Raw genomic sequence first — 22027 nt, 5'->3', positions numbered from 1 at the left:
AAAGGAAAAGAAAACAAACAATTCAAAACGAACAAATGAACAAAAGCCCCGGGATCCCACCAGCGCGGTAGCCCAGACTGGGAAGCAGCTCCACACTCGAATGGAGCTCCGCAGCCCCTCAGGAAAAAGCAAAGATGGCGCACGGAGCCAGGCACTCGAGCAAAAGGAGGGGGAGGCGGCGAGAGTCAAGCAAGAGATCCAAAGAAGCAGGAAAAAAAAAAAAAAAAGAAGCAACACCAGCAGCCAACAAATGGCACTCAGAGAGCCAGCCAGTGCGGGCTGGTGTTTCTGGACAAGACAGTGTGTCCGCGGGAAGCAGAGGAGGCCGAGTGTGGGTGAAGAAGGGTGGAGAGTGGGAAAGAGTATATCACAATTTGCCGGCACTCTGGAGCCCCTCAGGAAGAAGCAAAGATGGTGCACGGAGCCAGGCACTTGAGTGGAAGGAGGGGGAGGTGGCGAGAGGCAAGTGAGAAATTAAAAGAAGCAGGAAAAAAAAGCAACACTACCAGCCAACAAATGGCACCCAGAGAGCCGCCCGCTTGGGTGTGTGGAATCCAAGCAGCTGGCACCTCCCGGTCAAGAGACCATGGCCGCGGGAAGCAGAGGAACAAATGAACAAAAGCCCCGGGATTCCATCAGCATGGCAGCCCAGACCGGGAAGTAGCTGCACACTCGAATGGAGCCCCGCAGCCCCTCAGGAAGAGGCAAAGATGGTGCTCGGAGCCAGGCACTCGAGCAAAAGGAGGGGGAGGTGGTGAGAGGCAAGTGAGAAATCAAGAGAAGCAGAAAAAAAAGCAACACTAGCAGCCAACAAATGGCACCCAGAGAGCCACCCGCTTGGGTGTGTGGAATCCAAGCAGCCGGCACTTCCCAGTCAAGAGACTGTGGCCGCGGGAAGCAGAAGGGTCCGAGCCAAGGCGAAGAGGGGTGGGGGGTAGGAAATCACACACCGCAAATTACCGGCTGTTTTGTCTCCCGCTGGACGCTCCGTGAGGCTGCTTTCTCGTACCCGTTTGCTGGTCTCCGATAGGAGTCCAAGATGGTGGATCTGCGCTGCATTATCTGGTAGGGGACCTCTGCATGAAATCTCTCCTCGCTCTCCGTTCTCTGTCAGTTTTCTCACTCCATTCGGTGCTTGGCTGAGTTCTCTCTCTCTTCATTTGATGTTTGAGGGTTTCAGGATTGTTTCTCTGTTTGGCTTAGTTTTTTGGATTTTGCTGTGGAGGGACAGCGTGGTGCTTCTGCCTAGAGCGCCGTTTTTGAACTATTTTCTAGAATTCCAAAATATTTTTACGAAATATCTAATTAAATGCCTGAGCTAATAACAGCTTAGTGATGCAATGTGACTCCAATTATTTATTTTTTTAAATGGTGGTCTATTTAGAATGTTGTATAATAAAATTTTCAGGATTAATTTTAATCATTAATCTTCAACATGCAGGATAGGAAAATAGCATTCCCATTAAATGCTAATGTGTCAGTAATTTAAAATGATTTCCTGAATAAGTTAAAAACATCTTACCAGTGTATTATATAATTTCCATTAGATTAGCTACATATTCTCCAATGTGTAAAGTGTGATCATAAACCCTGGAGATGTAATTCAGTAAATAAGCAGAGGAAAAAAATACAAAGCCATGTAAGTAATGTATGTTTAAGGTCACTTAGCACAGTGTCTGACACATAGTAAATGCCTCAATAATAGCTGTTATTATTTTGAAATCCGTTTAAATACATTTTCTTCTCCAATTTATATTGGCCAAATTAGCTCATTTTGAACGTAAGCCTATTTATGTTAAAATAAGCTGTTTAAGTATATTCTAAGTCTGTAGAAATGAGTCATCTAATTAAATCAAACAAAAAACTTTCTCTTCTACAGAACAATATACACAACAATGCTGGCTTTTCAGAGAGATGGATTATCCTCAATTACATTCACAGTACTGTATTTATTAAGGGATGAGGGTGTGTAGAAAGTACATTTATCTACTTTTGGAAAGTTTTCAGCAACCAATGTTAAAATAATGAGGTTTCTTCTTAAACTCATTAAAATAACTGGAAAACTCCTAAGCATTGTGATTAATCAAGGTTTAAGATACTTGACAATTTCTTTCATGGCTTTTGGTTATTATCATGATTTCCTTTTTTGATTGGTAGGGGCAGGAAGTGAGAAGACAGGAAAAATTCTAAAATACTAATTCTAACGTTCTGGAATTTCCGAAGACTCTAAAATAAAAACGCCATTGTTCTTAATTCTCATAAATATATGTGTGTGTGTGTATGCATGCATGTTTTTAAATAGACATAGATACAACAGTGTACAAAGTCTATTTACATAAAAATTACAATACGATTGGAACATTTGACATTAACTATTAGAAGGAAGACTGTTGTTGAGACCGAATTCGAAAGAATGGTAACAGGCCTCGTTGAATTAATTTGCATAAATGTTCTAATTTAGCAAACTGGAGAAAAGTCATCCTCATAGGTTTCTCGTCCACTTCATGGAGGTGGTTTTGCTTGGATGACAGCAAACCAGTCATTCTATTTGATCAAATCAGGCAAAGTACTAGCTAGGTGAAAAGAAAAACAATTAAGAAAGAAAGAAAAAAAAAAAAAGGGTAGTGTGTCTGAATTGATCAACTCATCTGACTGTCCCAAAGAGACCCCAATAAAGATGTAACTGAGGCAGATATTGCAAATTAGATCTTCATTTTTAATAAGCTTTATAGACTTTTAAATATTTGCCACACTATTTATGCCATATTACAATTTGTATACAATTACACAGTTTACCATTTCTAAGTACTCAATAGAAGAGACACAAATGCCACACCAGAGCATTATCTGGGGCATAAAAGCCATTTTAGAGAGTAATGAAAGCTTCCCAGAGATGATCTACCTTCTGTGGCAGACATTAGTGAACTTACCAGCATTTTCTGTTCTCTCCCCTCCAGGCACACGGAGGGAGGGATGTGCTTCCCAGCTTCTCCCTGGAAATTAGGAGTGGCCATGTGACTAGTTCTCAACTAGCTACTGGCAGAGCTGACATATGTCACTGCTGGCTGGAGCTAGTGTGAGGCTCTCCAGGGCCTCCTCTCCCGGTTGTGGTGACCCTGATGCTACAGATGGTGGAGATTCCCAAGTGGGCACCCTGGGTGAGAATAATAATAGCAGGGCACCCTACCAACCTGAGATGGGCATGAGGCATGCATAAGAAATAACCTGTGTCTGAAATTTCAGAGTAAGAACCTTAACTGCATAATCTAGCCTGTCCTGACTAATATACCTTCCTTGCTTGGAAAAGACAGAGTCCAGGTACCTGAGCTTTAAAAAGATATAGAGACAAAATGTGTTGGGTGGCACAGTAAAATTTATTTGTCTTTATGATTTACATATAGTAATTACACACACAAAAGAACAAACACTGTCAAGATGGCCATATGCAGTTTAGGAAGCGACTGGTCCCGGTTCAATCGTACAAATATTCATTCAGCTTAGAAATGAGTTTCTTTTTAATGGTTTTAATCTTTTTTTTTCAGTCCCCAAGGCTTGCACAGTTCAGTACAAATGTTTTTGCTATTTCGTTATCATTAGGCACATGATGTTTACCAATTCCCAGCAAAAAAGTCCTTTGACAATAGAACACATTTTCAAGAAACAAATTTGATGAGTTTATTACAGTTTGACACAGTTGAGCTATCAGACCTACACATGAAACATGAAAATTAACAAATAATACTTAAGATTTCATTTCTTTTAAAATATTTACCACTTTATTTATTTATTTATTTTTTTTGTGGAAGGGCTCCATTGATTTCTTTGGTTTCATACATTATAGCTCTATGTGACCTAAATATATATATATATCTTTATTTGTATCAAACATCAAAATTCAAAAAATTAAACAAAACTTCAAAAGGTAAAAATGGAATTATTGCTTCAGTATGAAAAAGGCCTGGCCAGATGGGTGCTACTGTTATTATTGCTTTGCTTCTATTGGAAAACTATCCTAGAAATCAAGGAATGTACTCCACAGCTCCCTGCTTGAAGTGTGATGTGGTTGAACATTATCAGCTATGAATATGTCCCTACCTTCACTAAAGCTGTTCTGATCTTGTCCTTAACAAACAAAACAAAGTGAAATAGCATAAATAAATAAGTTTACCTAAGGGGATACAATAAATAGGCTACTAGATATTGTTAACATAAAGCCCTTCAGTGCTGTACAGTTAAACAATAGCTTTGGATTTCCAAGGTCTCTAAAACAGAGCCTTCGCTTTGTAACACAGATTTATTGCTGGTGTGCAGCTGACAGGTAAAGAGAATACCTTTCTGCTGTTTTTCTCACTTGAAAACGGAAACACGGTGGATACAGCTGTAAGTTCTGCCTTTTGGGAATTTACCTGGGTATGTACCATCAGTTTTTGACCTCTGCCCAGTTGTAGAACACAAATCTTAGGGATTAAAAAAACAAAACAAAACTAGTCCTTCAATTCTTAGTGGTTTCTTGGTCTCCAGAACAGCTACAGAACTGAAGAGAGAAGCAATTAGATTCAAAAGTTCTGCTGCCTTCTTTTCTTCGCATCCATTGCATCCAGAATGGGTTGTCTTTTCGCAGTGTATCTTTGACGAAGCTCTTCTATTTCTCGTTCCATCATGGGGTCCAGCGCTTTTAACCGCATCTGTAGCTCTTCTAAACTTAGATTCTTTAACTAGAGATAGAAAAAAAAGAAAGTATTAATAAAGTAACAATATCTTCACTATATAGGTTAAAGTCTAATACGTTTTAGCATGAACATTTCAGCACACTCTTCACATCATCTTTGAAATGGATTTCACAAAAATTTAATATAGGGATTCATTCACTGAAGAATCCAGAAGCCACATTTTGTAAGGACTTCAAGTAATTTGCAACAAAACAATCAGGACCTCAGCTTTTAGGTTAACAGCAAATGAGAAAAAAAAAAGCTGATGAAATACATCTGTTGAAAAAAGACAAAAAAGACAAATCCACCACCGCACAAGCAGGCTCTCAGGATATGTTCTAGGTACATTCACTCTAATCTCTTAAACCTTTACTGGCTATGGGGTACTCAAACATCATGAACACTTGCCGAGATCATCCCAGAATGTGACAAGATCAAATACAAGTAAATTAACCATTCTATCCTGCATTGTACCAAATGGTTAAATTTTAAAACTGTTAGTCAAAATATTAAATTAACCAGAATATTTAACACAAGCATTTTAATAAACTAGCATTCTTAATTTATGGTGCAAAATCTCCCAAACCTGACACAAATAAGCCCGTGTAAAGTCCAACGTGGGCTTGGCCAATATGACAATGAAGTGCCTGTCAGACTCTCACCATACACATTCCAGTCAAACCTTGCTGGTTATGCTGGCCTCTGGGGACAATGAAAGCACACCCTTTACTGAGGCCGCTGAGAAAGGCCTCATGTCATGTTTGTAAGGGGCTAAAATGTATTCTGCTATATAACAGGATTTATGGTATCCTGAGCTTCATTGTAGTTATTTATATGGTAAAATAGCAAGATACAGGTTATCTCCTAAGAAACATATTTTAGGATGTTCTGAAATATATAATCTAATCCTTTGGGCTTTTAGCTTATTAACATTAAAAAAATCTAAAACTCTTGTCTCCTCTAAAAACTGAGCATTAAAGCAGTGGTGGCAAGTAGGTGGCTTAAGAAAATCTGTTGAAACTCAGTGATTTACACAATGCTACCTTGGTAGGATGAAGCCCCGTGTGGCACAGTGGTTAAGCACTCGGCTGCTAACCAAAAAGTCAGCGGTTCAAACCCATCAGCCATTCCATGAGAGAAAGATGTGGCAGTCAGCTTCCATAAAGATCACAGCTTTGGAAACCCTATGGGGCAGTTCTACTCTGTTCTAAAGGGTTGCTATGAGTCGGAATCGAGTCGATGGCAATAGGTTCACAGGTTTCACCTTAGTAGGTACTCTAGGGAGAGCAAAGAAGTACTATACTATTTCATTGCCCTTAGGAAACTTACAAATTAGTTGGAAAGGTAAGATCAGCAACGATAAACGTTTAGGGACTGATGCCAGACTCTCTAAATGCCAGGCAAGGCACGCCTGGATTCAGGGAGCCCTGGTGGCACACCGGTTAAGCACTTGGCTGCCAACAGAAAAGGTTGAAGTTCAAACCCGCCCAGTGGCTCTGAGGGAGAAAGACTTGGTGATCTGCTTCCATAAATATTACAGCTTGGAAAACTCTATGGTACAGTTCTACTCTGTCACATGAGGTTGCTGTGAGTTAGAATCAACTCGACAGCACCTAACAACAACAGCAATCCAAAATGTGGTTTTAAAATAAAACTTGTAGCTCATTTCTTGTTTTAAGAAGATAATTGTCCTTAGTGTTATTTTACGAGCCAGGCCAGAAAACACTCATTATTTTACATTCACATCTCACTTTTAACCAAAAACAGCATTTCTCAGTGTGATCATCCACTTTATTCACCATACCTGGCCCTAAATGACTCCAGCTTCCAAAAATCAAATCTACTTTAAACAGAAAAAGATTTGTCACCACTGACACTGAAAAGGATGAGCACAGACTCTGAAAGAAACTCAAAAGAAGAGTTCCAAAAATATTTTCAGGAATGGCAGCGTTATGGGAAAAAGTGTACAGGCTCCCAGGATGAGTCTGAAGGTGAACACCACTCACTTCAGTGTATAAGAAGGTCTGGTAGTGCACAATCTGCCCTGTTATCTTCTAGTCATAGATTACCAAAAGAACTTAGATTATACTATTATATACGTTTATATATAATAATAAGTTGCCACTGAGTTGATTCTGACTCATGGTGACCCATGTGTGTCAGGGTAGAACTATGCTCCATAGGATTTTCAATGGCTGATTTTTTGAAAGTAGATCACCAAGGCCTTTCTTCAAGGTACCTCTTGGTGGACTCCAATCTCCAACATTTCAGTTACCAGCTAAGCACATTAACTGTTTGTATCACCCAGAGACTTATATGTAATACATAGTAATATACTGTATACATTAGTCTTTCTTCACTAATTTTTAATCCAAGTATTAATGATGCATCTGTTATATGCTCATATTGTTCAGATCATCATGGGGTTAAATGATAAATCAACAGGGACCTTCGAAACATTCTGAACTGATTAAAAAGGTAAAGATGAGTTGAAGGGTCAACACAAACCAAAAACAGCTACTCAACTTTCCCTGAGAAAGATCTGCACAGCTGCTGTCTCCATCGGCCCCAACTTCACTTCTCAATTCTTCACAACATGGTCTCTGTTTCAGCCCACATTAATCTTTCCCATCTCTGAATTTCTATGGAATATTCATAATTTAAACTGCACCATTTAGTATCTGATTCTACATCAGTCATATATTCTTTTATAGTTGATTTTTATGCATGAATTTCATGTTTCCACTTCAGATATCCCAAAAAATATTTAGGCTTTAGAGAATATGCACATGCCTAGCATCTTAGGTAGGTTCTCTAGAGAACCCAAACCAATAAAGCATATTAATACATATAGAGAGAGATTTATATCAACGAAACAGCTCACGCGATTGTAAAGGCTAGAATGTCCCAAGTCCGTGGATCACGACAGATGCCTCTACCAATTCACAGAGCCAAAGGAGTTGGCGAGCCCAAGATCGGCAGGTCGGAGAGAAGGGCTCCCGCTCACAGGCTGTGAAGGTCGACAAATTCCAAGATTGGCAGGCAAGACCACAAGGTTTCTCCTGATTCACGGAGCTGCAGAAGCTGGCGAGCCCAAGATCAGCAGGTTGGAGAGCAGGGCTCCCGCTCACAGGCTCTGAAGATCAACGAATCCCAAGTTCGGCAAAGAAGCTGACAGCTCAAGTCCCAAGAACCATAGGTGAGACAACAGGAGGCAGCCGTAGGATCCAGAGTGAGCAAAAAGCCAGAACATATGCTTATATTCAGATGCAGGCCACACCCCCAAGGAAACTCCCTTTCATCTGACTGGCTACTCACAGCATATTGAGTCATGGGAGTGATCACATATAAACACTGAGAATCATGGCTCAGCCAAGTTGACACACAATCTTAACCATCACACCTAGAAACTATTCTACTGCTAAATACTATGACATGAAGGTAGGTAGGTAGCTGGGGATACAGAATATATGACTCACAGGAATAGGTTGCTCTAAGGTTGGAGAAATAACATATCATACAAAGTAAACAATGATCATTACATTAAAATCTTTTACATTAATATATTCCTGTAAATATCTTCTACCATCTTATCTAGGGAAAACTGCCTATGATTTATAAATATTACATTACAGTAATGGACAGAACCCAAGGAAAGAAGCTACTTAGAAGAAAAGTTTTCCTTCTCTACTGGACTTTTATATCAATACATAAAATTTGTGAAAAACAGGTATGTAATGTTGAGGAACAATTGTCTGGCATGGCTAGGGAACTAGGCAGGTATGCCACATAAGTGAACTCATTAAGTACCTAAATCTGATTTCTTTAATAAAATTTTGTTTCAACCATTTTGAATGGAAAATCTCTACAAAATATTTTATGGAATATGCTCCCTTCTAAAGCGGAGGACACAGGACCTAAAGCAACCTTTCACTGACGATAAGTCGTCATTATTAATATCTATTACTAATTTGTCCCACGTATTAATTTCATCTCTTTTTGACTTTTTAATCTTAATTTAAAAGAAAGCCGTCAGATCCTTTTCATGGCCTTAGTTGAGTACGCATCTTTCTACCTCTACTTCAAGTTTGCTAATCTACTGGGAGCCAGGATAGCAATTAAATGATCTCATAGGTATTCCATTAAGCAAGGACAAATAGGCCTGAGGCTGTTTTAAGACAGAGCACAGGTGGCTTTAGTTCTTACTATACCTATTTCCAGTTTCTGAATTAAAAAAAAAAAAAATTCTGATCTCAGATTTGTGGCTGTGGAAGGTTGAGGTTACAGGAGATCTGCCTCCTGCAATGTTTTCATGTGGGCTGTCAATGGACACCACCATTCACTCCTTTATTAAAATGTTTATTGAGATTTTCTACAGACCAAACACTGTCAACACAGAGATGAATAAAACACTCTCCCTCCCCACAGACAGCTTGCAATCTAGTGGGCAAGACAAACCCACACACAGTTAACTTAGGGAAGGGTGAGTAAGATGAGAACAGGGATGAGGAGAGGGGAGAAGGAAAACAATATGAGCAGAAACATGTAACATCCTAATCCAGTATGACCTCATCTTTAATTGATTACATCTACAAAGACCTTGTTTCCAAATAAGGTCACATTCTGAAGTTTTGGGTGGACATGAATTTTTGGCTTGGTAATGGGCAGACTGTACTGGGCTGAATACGGTGGGCCCGAATCCATATGAGAGACACACAGAGAGACATACAGGGAGATGCTATGTGAAGACAAAGGCAGAGACTGGAGTGATGTGTCTACAAATCAAGCCAAGGAAAAGCAAGGATTGCTGGCAACACCAAGGAACAGACACGGAAGAGATTCTCCCCCAGAGACTTCAGAGAGAGCACAGTCCCACCAACACCTTGATTTCCAACTTCTAGTCTCCGGAACCATGAGAGTATAAATTTCTCAGGCTTTAAGTTACCCAGTTTGTGGTAATTTGTTATGGCAGCTCTAGGAAACTAATAAGAGTGCCCGATAGAAAATAATCTCCCAACCTTTGCATTTGTGATTTGTGGTCAGAGGCTCTGCTCGTTTTGTGAACAGAGCAGTAATACTATAGGTTTCTAAATATCTCTAGATTGTGGTGTTGTATATACAAAAATATATATATGAGGCTGACTGGCAGAATTTTTTACTTTTTATACAGTGGGTATGATTTAGACATAAACTTTCGGCTGGGTTTTGATTTCTGATAAAGCTCTAATAAAATATATTTAGCACTCTGTGTTTCTTTCTGTAGCTATCAAGCCTCCCACAGGCATGAAAACGGTATTGGGAGGAAAACATGGCAGAAGTGGCTTTTTTCAATCTCTTGGAAAACTGCTCAATGCCTTAGTGGCAAAAAAATTCATAAATCAGACAGAATTTTATGGAGACTCATAATGGTTAAAGTGGCCCTATAATAACACATAATATTCTATCACCTCTTTAAAATGCTTATCCAAATTAAAACAACTTTTATGCTAATAAGGATAATATTAAGAAAGGGCTGAATTTCCTGAATTAATATCAATATCACTGTGACAAAAGTTTCCTTCATAAAAATCAGGTGAATTGGTTTCCTGAAATCTTTATAAAAAGGAAAATAAATCACTTCAGAATTGTTATGTTCATGGATCAAGGGCTTGTGGCAAATCAACTTGAATTCACTTTTTTTTAATACAGGAAAGAAATGTTACTTATGAGTCACCTTTCCACCGTACATGAGACACAAACGGATGTATGTATTGTCATCGCTATATGCCAGTTTGCTAATTCCAAATGAAATGGAAAAGCAGAGTTGGAGTATCAAGTCTTTGATCTATAGTTGTTGGAGTTTAGAATTTGGTAAGTCAAGTTAGTAAACAGAAGAATTTTAGAATATTTTACACTGTACTTTTTACTATATGTGAACAAATGTAGAAAAACTAACTTATCAAGAAATGGCTTTTATGTGTTTTAGGTTAATTAATTCTATTTAATCAAATTTAGTTATGAATTTTATGATAAAATAGAACTTGCACAACTAACAATGTTCTCAAATCTTCATGACTTACCGATGTCAAGATTGTAGTTCTACTATCTTTTTGATTAAGTATGTTAATGCATATATGATTAAGTGAATAAATGAACTGAGGTGCAGTAAGACAAAGAACTTGAATGCAAAGACAGTGGAAGCAGGATCCACAACTTCTTTGAAAACACACAGTCAAAGAAAAAGAGATTAGTTTCAGAACAATATCGTTTCATTACCCGAGACTTTTTCTCCCCCTATTCGCAAGAAATTTCACTTTTCCTGGACATTTGAAATGACAACTATTGGGGGCAAAACATTAATAAGAGGAGAGAATAAATCAATTTCTGTAAAAGGTTTAAACTGAGTTCAGCAGAATATCTTTGTAAAAATATGGGCATGAGAGAAACACATTTTGAGATGTAGGACTGTTAAAAACCACTTTGTATGACTAAAGTAAGTCATTTGTTTAACAGAGGCAAAAACTATTAAGTCGGTTATGAGTTAAACCTTCACAGAATCTCAGTGCAACCAAGACCAAAAACCCACTGCTCCTGAGTGGATTCCAACTCACAGAGACTATACAGGACAGAGCAGAACTGCCCCATAGGGTTTCCAAGGCTATAATCTTTACAGAAGAGATTGCTACATTTTTCTCCCCAGGAGCGGCTGGTGGGTTCGAACCACCGACCTTTTGGTTAGCAACTGAGTGCTTAACTTTGCCACCAGGGCCCCTTTAAGAGCAAAAGAGAACCTTAGAAACAATCTACTCTAACTTTTATATTTTAAAGGAGGAAACGAGCTAGCTTCCTCAAGGTGACACTGCCAGTTAACAGCAGAGACATAACTTGATTTCTACAACTCTTTTTCATTACATCATATTGATCTCTGGCATTTGTCTTAGTTACCTAGTGCTGCTATAAGAGAAATACCATAAGTGGATGGCTTTAACAAAGAGAAATTTATTCTCTCACAGTCTAGTAGGCTATAAATCCAAATTCAGGGTGTCAGCTCCAGGGGAAGGCTTTCTCTCTCTGTCGGCTCTGAAGGAAAGTCTTTGTCATTAATCTTCCCCCAGTAGAGGAGCTACTCAGCACAGGGACCCCGGGTTCAAAGGATGTGCTATTCTCTTGGCTCTTGTTTCTTGGTGGTATGAGGTCCCCTGTCTCTCTGCTTGCTTCTCTCTTTTATATCTCAAAAGAGATTGGCTTAAATTGTAGATTAAATCTGTAGATTGAGTCTACCTAACTGTCGCTAATCCCATCTCATTAACATCATAGAGATAGGATTTACTACACAAAGGAAAACCACTTCATATGACAAAATGGTAGACTATCACACAATACTGGGAATCATGGCCTAGCCAAGTTGAAACATATTTTTGGGGGACACAATCCATGACAGCATTCAATTACTATATTGTACTCACAAGTTTGGGGGAGAAAATTCCAAGTTTACCTTTTCAATTCCTATCCTTCACATATATTAGTTCTGTGTGTGTATGTGTGTAGGTATGTGTGTATCTTCTCTCTCTGCCCCTCCTTTTCCCTTTCCTGTCTCACCCCAACCTACTTTTGTTATTAGTAAAATACTCTTTATACCAGTAGTTGGGGCAAGACAAACAGCAACTTTACAAGCTTCTTACAGTAGAGCATGAGGCTCTGCATGCTTATGTAAAATAAGGCGTTAGATTTTATCCTCAATGAAACCACACCCATGAGACAGGGAGAAGTTTCAGAAAGGCACGTGGCTATGTCAGGCACAGGACCCTTCTCCTGTCTGGTTCAGAAGGAAAATGATCCAGGTTCCAGTTTGATGCTTGTATAATAGTGGGGGGAGGGGAAGAGGAGAGTGGTTCACAATATTCTCAGAGTATCTACTTCTGACTCACTAGATTTCATTGATTTAAAATGACAAAGTTTGGTACTTCTTTCATTAAAACCTAACATTTTCTTAGGTGGTTTTAAAGCAAGAGAGAAGAGGAAGCATGGTAACTGGTCTCTATCAGGTGACAAACATAATTTTTAGTTCTGCAAATTCAAGTTAAGTCATAGTCTAATACAAAATTTCATTGGAAACTTGGTCATATTTCCAAATACTAAAAGTTATTTGGATAGAAATTCAAAGTGACCAAGTTTGCTATTCTTAATCTAACACTGCCAGCGAGTTCAAAACGTTATGTTGCCGCAAAGGTGGTGTGCTGCTGAGAAATCCCCAGGGTCATCAACCTGAGCTGAAAGGGAAAATGGCTTTTAGGTATTCAGCTATGAAGGCCACAGTGAAAAGAAAATCCTGCATATGACATTTTTACAGAGCAGTCTTTTAAAACAGAGTAAGCTGCAGAAGCTCAGTCTTTTAAAATGGAATAAACTGCAGAAGCTCAACAAAAAATAGAACTGCCATCTTCTTTAAGCTTCAGGTTAGTAAAAAAAAACCAAAGCCAAACCTGCTGCCATTGAGTTGATTCCGACTCATAGCAACCCTACAGGATGGAACAGAACTGCCCCATAGAGTTTCCAAGGAGTGGCTGATGGATTTGAACTGCTGACTTTCTGGTTAGCAGCTGTAACTCTTAACCACTGTGCCACCAGGGCTCCTCAGTTTAGTATTGTAGAATCTCCCAGCTCTTATAAGAAGTTTTTAAAAGACAAGTGGAAGAAAGATTTCAAAGAAAAAACTTAAAACTCTTAAACAATAATAGATGGATGGATGGATGGATGGATGAAATAGCTGTTTGTCTTAGTTATCTAGTGCTGCTGTAACAGAAATACCACAAGCAGATGGCTTTAACAAAGAGACATTTATTCTCTCACAGTCTAGTAGGCTAGAAGTCCGAATTCAGAGTGCCAGCTCCAGGGGAAGCCTTTCTCTCTCTGTTGGCTCTAGGGGAAGGTCCTCATCATTACCTTTCCCTGGTCGAGGAGTTTCTCGGCGCAGGGACCCCGGTTCCAAAGGACACGCTATTCTCCTGCCTCTCTGCTCACTTCTCTCTTTTAAATCTCAAAAGAGATTAGCTTAAGACACAACTTAACCTTATAGATTGAGTCCTGCCTCATTAACATAACTGCCTCTAATACTGTCTTATTAACGTCACAGAGAGATGATCCACAACTCATAGGAAAATCACATCATATGACAAAATGGTGGACAATCACACAATACTGGGAAGCATGGTCTAGCCAAGTTCACATATATTTCTGGGGGGCATAAGTCAATCCATGACACTCCACTTGCTGGCCCCCAAAAATTCATGTCCTTGCTACATGTAAAACATATTCATCCCATCACATCATAGCAAAAGTCTTAATTCAACTCCAAGTCCAAAATCCAAAAAATTCCTCTTCATCTGTGAAGGTTAGCAGGCTACAAGTTATCTGCTTCCAAAGTACAATGGTAGAACGGGCATAAGCTAGACATTTCCATTACAAATGGGAGAAACTGAAAGGAAAGAAGGGCTAACAAGCACCAAGCAAGTAAGCAAAACACATTACATTAGCCCTCAAGGCTTGAAAAAAATCCTCTGTTCTCTGAGACCATTTAGACAATGGCCCTGCCCTCCAGACTTTAGGCATTGGCCACACTCTCCAGGTTCTGGGTAGCGATCCCTCAGCCCTGGGCTTCAGCTCTACCTTCCAGGCCCACTGGAACGGCAACTCTGCTCCCCCAGCTTTGGGTGCCCCATTCTCTTAGTCCATCTCAGTGGCAACTCCATCCTTTGAGACCAAGACAGCTCTGCTTCCTGTGTTCCTGCTCTTCAGCTTCTGCTTTCTGGTTCCTTGGCCTTTAGGCTTCACGGGCCTCACTGCCCAGTCTGCCCCGCTGGGGCAAGTGTTAGAAAGCTCTGTAGCTCCACCGATAAGTGCCTGGGAGGCGCCCCGTTCTGCCGGTAAACTTCGGCTAGAAGGCACTCAACTCTCTTGCTCTGTGGGTCGGCAAGCGTAGCTTCACTGATGAGTGCTCGGAGGCACGCCATTCCACCAGGAAGACTCCTGCCAAAGGTACTCAGCTTTCTCGCTCTGTGGGTCAGCTCCAGTGCTATCATGTGCTGGTCTCCTTGTTCTGCTGCTGCCGTTTCTCTGCTGCTGCTGCTGCTGCTGCTTGCCATCTGCGCCGTCTCCAGGGTAACAGCTCTCCTTTCTTCTGAATACTCACCAGAATTGTCTTCAATGTCCATAATTCCATCAACAGTATCTTCAAGGCAGTCTAGGCCTTCACCACCAGGCACTTCAAAACTCTTGCAGCCTCTACCCATTCACAGTTTCAAAACCGCTTCCACACTGTATGCATCTATTAGAGCAGCATCCTACTCCTGGTACCAAATTCTGTCTTTGTTATCTAGTGCTGCTATAACAGAAATATCACAAGTAGATGGCTTTAACAAAGAGAAATTTATTATCTCACAGTCTATCTAGTAAGCTAAAAGTCTGAATTCAGAGTGCCAGCTCCAGGGGAAGGCTTTCTCTCTCTGTTAGCTCTGGGGGAAAGTCCCTTGTCATCAACCTTCCCAGGTCGAGGAGCTTCTGGGCACAGGGACCCCAGGTCCAAAGGACATGCTATTCTCCTGGCTCTTTTCTTAGTGGTATGAGGTCCCGTCTCTCAGCTCGCTTCTCTCTTTTATATCTCAAAAGCGACTGGCTTAAAACACAACCTGATCTTGTAGATTGAGTCCTGACTCATTAAAATAACTGCCTCTAATCCTGCCCCATTAACACCATAGAGGTAGGATCCACAACACACAGGAAAATCACATCAGATGACAAAATGGTGGACAATCACACAATATTGGGATCATGACCTAGCCAAGTTAACACATATTTTTTGGGGACACAATTCAATCCATGATACTGCTGATCATAAGTTAAATGAAAAAGTCTAAACTATTTTGCAATAGGAGTCAACATTTTGTTTAAAAATTGGTATAGTTTGGTATATAACTGGTATAATTGCTCCAATAAGCAGCTCATTTTCTTACTGATAGCCTTGAATTATTGCATTTCATTCAGGAGGTAAAGGAGATTACGTATCAATATCTCAAAATATTATATTTCTCTGTATCCTTTAAAAAAAAAAGAAAATCCCAGTAAAGAAATATGCAAATTAATAACTCTTTTATTACCAGTTGTAGTGTCAATTCTGACTCATGGTAACCCCATGCGTGTCAGAGTAGAACTGTGCTCCACAGGGTTTTCAGTGGCTGATTTTTCGGAGGTAAATCCCCAGCCCTTTCTTCTAAGGCGTCTCTCAGCAGACTCGAACCTCCAACTTTCTGGTTGGCAGCCGAGCATGTTAACCGTTTGTACCACCCAGGAAAGTCAAAACTCTTTTACTATATCTTACATAAAACAGCAGCACAAGTAACTCAGTGGTGTGAGAAGTTAAGATGGAAAATAAGATTAAATCAACTCACTGGTATTTTTGACAATTCAAGTTTTTAATAATTAGAATTATTTCTGAACTCTATGAAAAGTATTGATTACTGATCAGAAGTAAGAGTTGTCTGTAAAATTAGAGCTTTCTTTAAGTTTACATATCAAGTCTACTATAAAATCCTAAAATATCACATTGCAGTGATAAGAATTACTTTCTGAGATAATTTGGTCTTAAGATCTCTAGAGGAAAACAAACAGATAGGATTATGAAATTTTAAAATGTATAAAAGTGACATTTCAAGAATTAATGGGTCCAAGTATTAGCCCAAGAGACAGAATGGGCTACATAAACCAGAGACTGCATCAGCCTGAGACCAGAAGAACTAGATGGTGCCTGGCTATCACCAATGACAGCCCTGACAGGGAACACAACAGAGTCCCTGATGGAGCATGAGAAAAATGGGGTACAGAACTCAAATTCTAGTAAAAAGACGAGACTTAATGGTCTGAGAGTGGGGGATCCCCAGAAAGCATAGCCCCTGGACTCTCTGAAAACCCAGAAATAACACCATTCCCGAGGTCAACTCTTCATAGACTGGACTATAGGACATAAAATGATACTCGCGAAGAGTGTGCTTCTTGGCTCAAGTAGATACATGAGACTAAATGGGCAGCTCCTGTCCGGAGGTGAGATGAGAAGGCAGAGAGGGTCAGGAGCTGGTTGAATGGACACAGGAAATCAGGGGTGGAAACGGGGAGTGTGCTGTCACAGTATAGGGAGAGCAATTAGGGTCACATAACAATGTATGTATAAGCTTTTGTATGAGAGACTAATCTTGAATTGTAAACTTCCACTTAAAGTAAAATAAAAAAAAAAAAAAAAGAGTTAATGGATCCAAGAGTTGCCAGTATAATCAGTCTGTCAAAATAAACGAGACACCACCACAATGAAGCAAATGGTCTTATATGCTAATATTAATACATGTAGTCAAATAGTCAATCAAGAAAATCCTGTGCAAGGTTCACTGTGTTTACTGGGAAAACAAACTCTTCCTAGCAACTGTTTAAATAAATCTCACAGATGCTACAGACCTTATTAGTGGCCTGTGATTAAAAAAATATGGATCGCTAATACTGTATCCTGACTCATCTATTTTCCCATCTGCTAGCAATTCTTACAATACGAACTATCAACAGAATAGCTAACAACAATAATTTTCTATGGCAATTTTGATGCTGAATTGCCTATAGCATTTTGTAAGATTTACCAGTGCATGTCTCAGACTGTTTTGAGTTGCTTGTGGCCTGGAGCAACATACTCCCTTTTTCCCCAATATTCCATTTTAGCTCAAATTTTTACTGTGTTGAACAGAATCTGGTTTGGTTTTACAAAACACTGTTCACGAAGGCTGCCATATTCATTTTACCAACAATGAAAGCAGGAAACACACCAAAGCACCAGCAAAAATCCAGTCAAGTCCACTGATTTATTTAGATATAAATAAACAGGTAAGGGCCCTTCTGCCAATAAGACTGAGCAACAGGGATAATAGGTGCTAAACCCCCCCCAAAATCAAACCTGTCACCGTCGAGTCCATTCTGACTCATAGCAACCCTACAGGACAGAGTAGAATTGCCCCATGGGGTTTCCAAGGAACAGCTACTGGATTTGAACTTCCAACCTTTTGGTTAGCAGCTGAGCTCTTAGCCACTGTGCCACTAGGGCTCCAACACTAGGTACTACTTAAACTAAATTTCAATATATGAAGTCCTTTCCCTGATTTCATTTCTGGCACTGAGAAGAATACAATAAAAGAGCTTTCAAATCAGTCCAAACTACCATGAAGCGTGCTTAAACAGACCCTACGTATACATTTATGAAATAGACATTTACAGAAACAATTCAGATAATGATTGTTTTAGACACTTGACATACTATAGAAAAAAAGTTCAATTTATCACTGTAAATCCTTTACAAAATGTGCTGTTAAAAGCTACATTAACATCAAATCCTCTGGCACAGTCCCTTTTCCCAAACAGACATTATTTGCCTACCTAGATGGAGGACTGCAGGTAACCATGTTCTGAGCTGAGTGGCCAATGTCTTTGGCTGATCTTGTAATTAATTATAAATTCTGGGATTATAACTACATCTCACATACTTTGGACATGTTATCAGGAGGGATCAGTTGCTGGAGAAGGATATCACACTTGGTAAAGCAGAGGGTCAGCGAAAAAGAGGAAGATCCTCAACAAGATGGATTGACACAGTGGCTGCAACAATGGGCTCAAGCATAAGAAAGATTGTGAAGATGGCACAGGATCCTGCAGTGTTTCGTTCTGTTGTACATAGGGTCACTATGAGTCAGAACTGACTTGACAGTATGTAACAACAACATAACTGAAAACTGCCATGGAGTATCCTGTTCTGGCTGTTTAAGCTCAGAGCATCTAGAGAAAACTAAGGACATTTAGATTTAATCTTCATTCCCAAAGAAAAGAGAGAAAACCTTTTCTTGTGGACATCAATGGAAGAAAAGTGCCAATTATCGATCATTTACAATGTGTTAAGACACTATACTAGGTCCTATGCACTAAGTCATTTAATCCTAGCAGTCACATTATGGAGTAGATATTATCAACCCCATTTTACATGTAAGGACACTCAGACTTTGTGACCTACCCCAGGTCACACAGCGAGAAGTGCTTATGCAGGGATTCAAAGACAACACTGAATCCAGTAACATAACTCTGGATTGGAGCCTATCCAAACTGGAGATTTGTTTCTTGGGTCTCCCAAGAACTACAAAAGCATTTCACCCATAAGTACTGTGTTCTTTAAAAAAATCATCTATATGAGACCAAACAGCAACACTTACTCTAAAGCAAAGAAGAGAAGGCAAGTAGGTAGGGAAACTAGATTATGGGAAAACAACTGGAATGGAAATAATAAGAAAGTTGACATGCTGTATAAAATGGAGCCAATGTCACTGAATAAACTGAGAAGAAACTGTTAAATGGGAACCTAATTTGCTGTGTAAACTTTCACCAAAAACACAACATATTATGGAAAAAAAGCATTTTAAAATCCTATTATCACTTGAAAGTTTCTAACAGATTGTAAAGAGTTTCTAACAGATTGTCTATAGATTAAAACAGAGAAACATTACTTTTTAAAAACTTCCACCTCTCCTCCCAGATAGTACCTAGTGAAGTTGTACCTAGTGATGTATTTTACTTGCCAGATATTAACGTATTTTAACCGTAACAGTCTTCTGAAATACTGCATCTATGTTTACTAAGTCTTTTTCTATTTAACCAGCTCTCTAGAAAAATAAACACATTTCTACATACCCTTTGGGATATATGCTGCAATTTTATCAATAAAAAAAGAAAAGAAAGAGACATGCCCTGACAAACCAAGAGGACACGTCCCCTTCACATCCAAGCGAGACTTTCCTGTGTTATTCAGACCGTTCTATAGTTGCTCAGCTTAGTTATAGCAGATGAGCTACAAGCTGATGAGTCTTATTACAGTTAACTTGTCCTGGAGAAATGTGAGCTAAAAAGTTTCTTGGCTATCCATTTTAAAAGGAATGATGAAATTTTAGTTGCATTCCTCAATGGCACTTGAACACCCATTCCTTTTATGCTTTTTACTTTCTAGTAAGTAGTTTTGGCTGCTAAAAATATCATGAAAAAGTTAATTTATGCACAGCTCTGCTATACTGTAAATAGCTCTAGAATGTAAGCCCAAGACAACGAAATCCAAGAAACCTGAACCCAACTAGTAATTAAATCTTTCCAGATGTATTTTAAGAGGCAGATGAAAAACTTCTATTAGCTTTGACTGATGGCTTATCTCAGTGCCTCTGATTAACACTTTCTTCAAATATATTAAAACACTGATAAAGGCAAAAATAAGGGATCAATAAATTAAGTGATTAGATTAACTTTCATTATATACTCCAATTAAAAAAAAAAAAACAACTATATGATTAATACCGGTTATGGAAGACTACGAAGATTAAAAAAAAAAAAAAAAACCCTTAAATATATATCTGTAACTTGCTTATCGGGCAGTCAAGTCTCTGTGGAGCTTTTATATAAACTTTATTTTAAATAGTTTAATTTTTCTCCAACCATTCTTTTCCTGCCATGTTATCCCAAATTTCTCTGACACATCCCTTAAAAAATCTTGGGCAAATCCCACTGATTTCCGGTCATTTTTAGTTATTAAAAGTCCAGATCAATCATAAACTTCAACCTTACGTTAAATACAAATCTTGCCCCTCCCCTCAGTACGTACTTGGGCACACTCATACAAGTAGAGAGTGATAATGTCTGGTTCTGGATCTCCTCATCTCTTTTCAAGATCTAACTCTCTGGTGTGGGAGCTGGGAAGGAGTGGAGGGACTTTATTCTGCAATTGGTTATTTGTCAGTGGTGGAGAAATTTCCTTGGTCTTTCAATGGTTTGGCTGATTTCTGGTGGTTTATGCACAGAAGGTGTGTGTTTCTTGGTGTGGTGGTCAGTATTACTCTGGTACCTACCTCTTTTGAGGAAGAATAGGACAACATCTCCTCTGGGTGGGGTACTGTCTACTCTGACCTGTAAGTGCCTGGGCAGCACTGTGACTTCTGACTTCCTCTTTTAGAGACCCAGAGATGGTGGCGGTCCTTCTCCACATTCTCCAGGAGCCACCAGAACCCAAGGAAGGGTAGGAGTCCCCAGTCTCTCCTTTTTCAGCATACTACATCACGGCCTCTACTTATCCTGAAAGTCTGGGCTGCTACCTACAGAAGCCTTAGAGAGAGAAGCAGGCATCAGTGTCTATGTTGATATAGCCTCCAAACTCCCAGGAACTTGCTCATTGAGCTCTGCTCTAGTGGCAGCATCAGTGGGCCTATAGGTTCAACTAGCTCAGCAAGCAGCCTGGCTAGGGTACCAGATACCAGTCTCCCTTTCCTATAGGCACCAACAATCTCTGTGAAGGGCTCTCCTGAAGTCCCCTCACTTGACTTTAATCTGGATGAGGGGAGAGCTATTTTCTTTCCCTTCTATTAGATTTTAAATTCCATAAGGAGAGGCTCTTTGTTTTGTAAATGCTAAATTCCCAGTACCTAGAACACTGCCTGGTACATTAAAAAAAAAAAAAAAAGTTGCCTTCAAGTAGATGTCATCTCATAACAACCGTATAGGACAGAACAGAACTGCCCCATAGGGTTTCCAAGGCTGTAATCTTTACAGAAGCAGACTGCCACATCTTTCTCCCTTATAACGGCTGGTGGGTTCAAACGGCTGACCTAGTTAGCAGCCAAGCACTTAATCACTGCGCCATCAGAGCTCCTTGACTGGCACATAGTTGGTACTTAAATATTTACTAGACAAATGAAAAGTGCCAAGAAGTGAAACTTGCTGAAAGTGAAGAGGACTTGCAGCACTCACTTACTGATGAAGATCCAAGACCACAGCCCTCAGTACGGATTACACCTCAACATAAAGAAAATAAAAATTCTCACAACTGGACCAATAAGCAACATCATGATAAACGGAGAAAAGATTGAAGTTGTCAAGAGATTTCATTTGACTTGGATCCACAATTAACACCCATGCAAGAAGGAGTCAAGAAATCAAACGATGCGCTGCACTGGGTAATCTGCTGCAAAACATCTCTTTAAAGCGTTAAAAAGCAAAGATGTCACCTTGCAGACTAAGATGTGCCTGACCCAAGCCATGGTGTTTTCAATAGCCTCATATGCATGGGAAAGCTGGACAACGAATAAAGAAGATGGAAGGAGAATCGATGCCTTTTAATTATGGTGTTGGTGAACAGTACTGAATATACCATGGACTGCCAAAAGAACGAACACATCTGTCTCGGAAGAAGTACAGCCAGAATGCTCCTTAGAAGCAAGGATGGTGAGACTATG

General features: G+C 39.6%; 1 protein-coding gene across 1 annotated transcript in view; it reads right to left on the bottom strand.

Annotated features, from left to right (window-relative positions):
• Nucleotides 1-3716: 3716 nt before the first annotated feature.
• STK3 (serine/threonine kinase 3) overlaps nt 3717-22027 on the bottom strand; it is a 295337-nt gene continuing 277026 nt past the window's right edge. Inside the window, exon 11 of the mRNA XM_023725914.1 lies at nt 3717-4715. Within this exon, the coding sequence (XP_023581682.1) occupies nt 4557-4715 (159 nt within the window). The 3' untranslated portion in view covers nt 3717-4556. The remainder of the gene's footprint in view (nt 4716-22027) is intronic.

This window comes from Trichechus manatus, unplaced genomic scaffold (assembly GCF_000243295.1).
Source record: "Trichechus manatus latirostris isolate Lorelei unplaced genomic scaffold, TriManLat1.0 scaffold00009, whole genome shotgun sequence".
Taxonomy (NCBI): domain Eukaryota; kingdom Metazoa; phylum Chordata; class Mammalia; order Sirenia; family Trichechidae; genus Trichechus; species Trichechus manatus.
This window is presented reverse-complemented; position numbering and strand designations above follow the sequence as displayed.